This window comes from Hyla sarda, chromosome 1 (assembly GCF_029499605.1).
Source record: "Hyla sarda isolate aHylSar1 chromosome 1, aHylSar1.hap1, whole genome shotgun sequence".
In the NCBI taxonomy this organism is placed as follows: domain Eukaryota; kingdom Metazoa; phylum Chordata; class Amphibia; order Anura; family Hylidae; genus Hyla; species Hyla sarda.
Window position 1 is genome coordinate 203,171,790 of NC_079189.1, and position 5,481 is coordinate 203,177,270.

General features: G+C 43.4%; 1 protein-coding gene across 9 annotated transcripts in view; it reads right to left on the reverse strand.

Annotated features, from left to right (window-relative positions):
• Nucleotides 1-250: 250 nt before the first annotated feature.
• SMARCAD1 (SWI/SNF-related, matrix-associated actin-dependent regulator of chromatin, subfamily a, containing DEAD/H box 1) overlaps nt 251-5,481 on the reverse strand; it is a 154,129-nt gene continuing 148,898 nt past the window's right edge. For all 9 annotated transcript variants that reach the window (XM_056567520.1, XM_056567511.1, XM_056567485.1 and 6 more), the window contains 3 exons: nt 5,408-5,481; nt 3,044-3,153; nt 251-751 (listed from right to left, as the gene is read on the reverse strand). The exon at nt 5,408-5,481 is cut by the window's right edge and continues 109 nt beyond it. In XM_056567520.1, the coding sequence (XP_056423495.1) occupies nt 690-751; nt 3,044-3,153; nt 5,408-5,481 (246 nt within the window). In that variant the 3' untranslated portion in view covers nt 251-689. The remainder of the gene's footprint in view (nt 752-3,043; nt 3,154-5,407) is intronic.

Genomic DNA, 5,481 nt, shown 5'->3' on the forward strand with positions numbered 1-5,481 from the left:
ATTTTTGTCTCAAACAGATGGCAACAATCAATCACAGTCCAGCTTTAATTTTACCAGGGCAACCTAAGATGAGTTGTGTTTATTTGCTATCTGCCAGACAGAAGTATACATAGGCCCAGATTTATAACTCTGTCTACACCGGCATACATAACCTACCAGCTTTTTTGCCCTTACATGGTGTCAGATCTAAATCTTTGTATCAAATTACTATCTTATTTGTACAAAACAGAAATAACACCGAATTCTGCAAATACTTTATTTTTTTGCAGTGTAAAAAAAAAAAATTTTGTCAATAGCATAGAAATAAACTGAAGAAACATGTATCCACCAGCACATGAAATATACACGTTAGAATACAGCAGACAGCAATAGAGGTAGGGAAATGATATAGTACAAAAATACTGACATCTAAAAGAACTAATGAACTTATTGTTACAAACATCAAGAATTTTTTTTTAAGTCTTTTTTCAAAAAAAAGTTTATCATTATTATTCAGCTGCCGCAGATATGAAATAGTACATTTTAATAGTCATATACAGTTCAAATTTACTAAATTTCTGTAAATTTTTAGCAGCTTATTATTATAGGAAAGTCATAAAAAGCTGTACAGGTGTTCAAAGTCCTAAAGTCAGTATAAAACCAATGGTTTTAACTGCATTTCCAGAATCAAGGAAGCAGAGAAAGTCTTGTTAAAGACCTAGTGATGTTTTTAGAAGTGTCGCCATGTCAAGAGGTATAGTGCCTTCGTCACCTAGTGAATTAAAAAGAAAAGATTACTTCACACGGCACATTGAAACATACTATGAGTATGTGTATCCGTAGGCACCATGAGGGAGATTTATCAAAACCTGTGCAGAGGAAAAGTTGCCCAGTTGCCCATAACCAATAAGATCGCTTCTTTCATTTTTAACAAGGCCTCTTCAAAATGAAAGAAGCAATCTGATTGGTTGCTGTGGGCAACTGGGCAACTTTTTCTTTGCACAGGTTTTGATAAATCTCCCCCCATGTCAATAGAGACTCTAGATATATACAATAGTATGCAGTGTTGGAGGCCAAAGAAGCTTTTCGAAATGCATAAAACTCTATGGTGGACATTTATCATTGTTGCTTTGGTAAGAAAGTTCTGAAGTCATTTTTGTTTTGCTTATGTGCTACATATTTATCATACTATCACAGGGAGTTGATAAATTTGGAGCACATAAGCAAAAAACAATAAAACACTTTAGAAGACAACTTTAGCACACACAAGCGTAAACCAATAAATGACTTCAGAACACCACTTTGTAACACCACCTCCTTCTTCTGTTACATACCCAACTATTATTTTCCCTAAATGCACTAACCTATTTTTTGGTGTTTTTTCTTCTCATTTCAGATCCGTGTACACAGAGGACTTCTTTGCATGGGTGGACTACATCATTGCCTCACTTTTTTTTGTTAAATACCTTATTTATCGGCTTATAACACACACTTTTTAGGCTAAAATTTTTAGCCTAAAGTCTACCTGCCCGTTATACACCGATAAGCCGCTGCAATTCAATGATTTAAAGCAGGCACTTTAAATCAATGAACTGCAGCGGCTTTGCAGGTGCAGAGACCGCCACCGCTGCCGGCTTCTCTGTCCCTGCCTGTCCTGGGGTCTAGAGCCCTGCTGCCGGCCCTTCTCTCCCCCAGGCGATCTGTGCCGCTGCCCGTTCTCTCCCCCAGACTATCGGTGCCGGCGCCCCATTGCTGGCACCGATAGCTAGGGGGAGAGAAGCGGCGGCGGCAATGGGGCAGCGGCGCCGACAGATAGGGGGAGAGAAGGGGCAGCGGCACCCATTGCCGGCGCCGCTGCCCCGTTGCCTCTCCGGTTGTATAATTACCTGTTTCCGGGGTCGGGTCCGCGCTGCTTCAGGCCTCCGGTGTGCGTCCCCTGCGTAGTTGCTAAGCGCTGCGAGACGCAATGACGTCACTCGTCATTGCGCCGTGCAGTGCATAGTAACGACGCATGGGACGCACACAGGAGGCCTGAAGCAGCGCGGACCCGACCCCGGCAACAGGTAATTATACAACCGGGGATTGGGGAGGAAACGGGGCAGCGGCGCCGGCAATGGGTGCCGCTGCCCCTTCTCTCCCCCTGGCTATCGGCGCCACTGCCCCATTGCCGGCGCCGCTTCTCTCCCCCTGGCTATCGGCGCCGGCAATGGGGCGCCGGCACCGATAGTTAGGGGGAGAGAATGGGCAGCGGCGCAGATAGCCAGCGGGAGAGAAGCGGCGGCAGCATGGCACAAAACCCCAGGAAAGGCAGGGTGAGAGAAGCGGGCAGCGACGGCCCCTCTCCCCCTGCCTTTCCTGGGGGTGTATTGGGGTATACGCATGCACACACGCACCCTCATTTTACCAAGGATATTTGGGTAAAAACATTTTTTTACCCAAATATCCTTGGTAAAATGAGGGTGCGTGTTATAGGCCGGTGCGTAATATACCCCGATAAATTACGGTATTAATAAAATAGTTGCGGGGGAGTTTTTTTATTTAGTCTATTAGACAGCTTCCACTACTAAGCCTATAAAGTAAATTATTTAAAAAACAAACAAAAAAAAAAAAACACACTTCCCTACAAGCCCTTGTTGACATTTTATTAATAGTAAACAAAAAATGCAGGTCATTGACATAGTCCAGCGAATACACGGATCTGAAATAAGGAAAAAAACAAACATACAAAAAAAATGGTTAGTACATTTATGGCACTCTCCCCTGGGAAGAACATCCATAAAGCAGAGTTTCCAAACAGGGAGCCTCCAGCTGATGCTAAACTACACCCCCCATCATTTCCAGACAGCCACTAAACACCATGATAAATGTCCATCTATATGTTTATATGTACCTAATTGGTTCCAATAATAACTAGATTATCAGAACATCACTATAAAAAATTTAATAAAATGAGGAAACAAGTTCAAGCTCCATGGTGATCCAGGTTCGCTTCAGTAGAACTTTAATAAGGATGATTTTTTGCAGCTGTATTTTAGATTGAAACCATATATACAGACACACATACCTGTATCAGAAGTGGTCATATCTTGCTCCAGTCTTAACTTTTGTTGACTGATTTTTAACATTGACTCCTCAATTGTTCCTTTGCCGATTAATCTGAAAACAGTAACTTCCCTAAACACAAAAAAAAAAAATCTTAATTAAAAAAAAGTAATTTTTCTGGTGTATAAAGGTTATATATTTTTGTGCAAGCCAAAATTTTACTTTTCTAAAAAAAAAAGTGTTTTGAGCATAGTGAAAGTGAGCAGGGCTTAGTGGGAGGGGTATGACCTTCCTTCCCCTGGTGGAGTTACAGTATTTTTTGCCAGAAATGATCATACATTATGCCACAAATCTACTCCTGCTTGTAGCTGGTGTAGATTTAAAAAGTGTGGCAAACAGACAATGAAAGATTATTACTGTACTATTGGGGCTGCATTGGTTCCAACTATAACTGAACCAGGGGAGGCCCACATGATCCCCACTCCACACTAACTGGACACTTACAGTACTTCAATGCAATCCTGTATCATTAATAAACACATACCGCCATATACTGTCACTCAAAGATGGGACAGCACTGTAATAGAGTACCATTGGAAATCAGCTCCTACTAGGGGGGCAGTTCAGTGGCATTGAGCTGGCACTATTCCCCACTGAAGGATTTGGGGGGGGGGGGGGTCATAGAAGGCACAATATTTCCTATTGGGGGAACAGTGTGGGCCCTGAAATGCACTTAGTATTTTAAAGACACAAAGGGGATTATTACCATGGTGGACAAAAGAGGTTCACTACTCGCTTGTGGGGTAAAATAGGGCAGCACTAGTATGTGGGGTCAAAGGCATGAAGCAATTACTCTGTGGGGAGTCCTACAAAGCAATAGTACTGGTGAGACACAAAAGGCACTATTACTTTGTGATGAGGAAATGAAAGGAACGCTGAGGGTAGCTGTTGGATGGGGGGAGTGTGTGCATGAATAGATTGAGTCATAGATGAAAGATGACATAGTAGATGTTTCGGCTGAATAGAGAACAAAAGGGAAGACATAACCTGTAGTCACTGGATGTATATGTACTGTAATCACTTCTCACTATGTAGAGCTGGTGTTTGACCTTTTCATTAGTAACAACTATTCTCTGTTGTCTAAACCTTGGTGTCTCCTATAGCCCAGTGCTTCTTACAGTCCTAACACTATGGTACTTGTTCTAGAAGGATTCAGAAAGTGAGAAACAAACCCTCACCATCCCTTTCATACACATCATAACCATCAACATAAATAGCTATGCTATTAATGAATTGTTCAAAACACATAATCACCTTCCACCGCTCCCCCGATGCCACTGGAACCTGCCCTCCGTTCGCTAGCTTTTGGGGCCAGAAACATCACACTGTGCTTAGTTAATTGCCTCCTGCAGCAGCATTCCGCTTTGGCCGGTGATAGGCCGAGGTTGAGCCCATTACATGACACTGCAGCTAAGCCTTCTTCATGGTGCCTGGACCAGTTACATCACAGTGCTGCTCAGCCTATCACCGGCTAAGGCAGGAACATCGATATGGCCTGCCTGTATATAAAAGCAGTGTGATGTGTCAGGCATTAAAAGCCAGAAGATTACGTGGATCAGTGGACAGGAGATCAATTCAGGCTGCTGGGAGCAGTGGGAGGTAAGTTAAAATTTATTGTTTTTATTGCAGCAGCCCAGGCAGAATACCCTTATAAAAAAAAAATAATAATACGGATAAATAAGGGAGAAAACTGACCCGAAAGTCACGTGTGTGTCACGCCCCCTCTCATAGGCTTGCATTGAGGGGACATCACACGGGGGCGGAGGCGTGACATCACACGCCGCCTGCCCCGTGGTCGCCGGTAATCAGACCCAGAGCGAACATGCCCCGGGGACTGATTTTAACTTGGGTGCTGCGTGCAAGATCGAGGGGGTCCCCAGCGGCGGGACCCCCGCGATCAGGCATCTTATCCCCTATCCTTTGGATAGGGGATATGATGTCTAAGCGCCGGAGTATCCCTTTAACTCTTAGGCAATGTTCCTACGATGGAATTTCCATGCAGAATTCCGCACGGACATTCTGCTGCACTGTTCACATGGCAGAATTTCAGTGCCAGATATTTATGGCGTGGAAAGATTTCAGCATCCGTAAGAAAGAAAAGTCATGTTTATTCTTTCTGAGGAGTCCACATAGAAATGCATTGGTCTATGAGACAGCACATTTCTGAGTAGTCCTAGCGCTGACATGTTCTGTTGGCACTTTGCTGTCAGTGGAATGTCCGCAAGGAAAATTTCCACTATGTGAACATAGCCTTAATCTGATATTTCAGTCATAATTCTACAATAGAGCGTTAAGTTATAACATTATGAAGATTGTAAGTCCTTACTTGGTCTGTCCTACTCGATGACACCGGTCTTCTGCCTGCTTGTCATTGTAAGGATTGCAGTCAATGTCATGAAG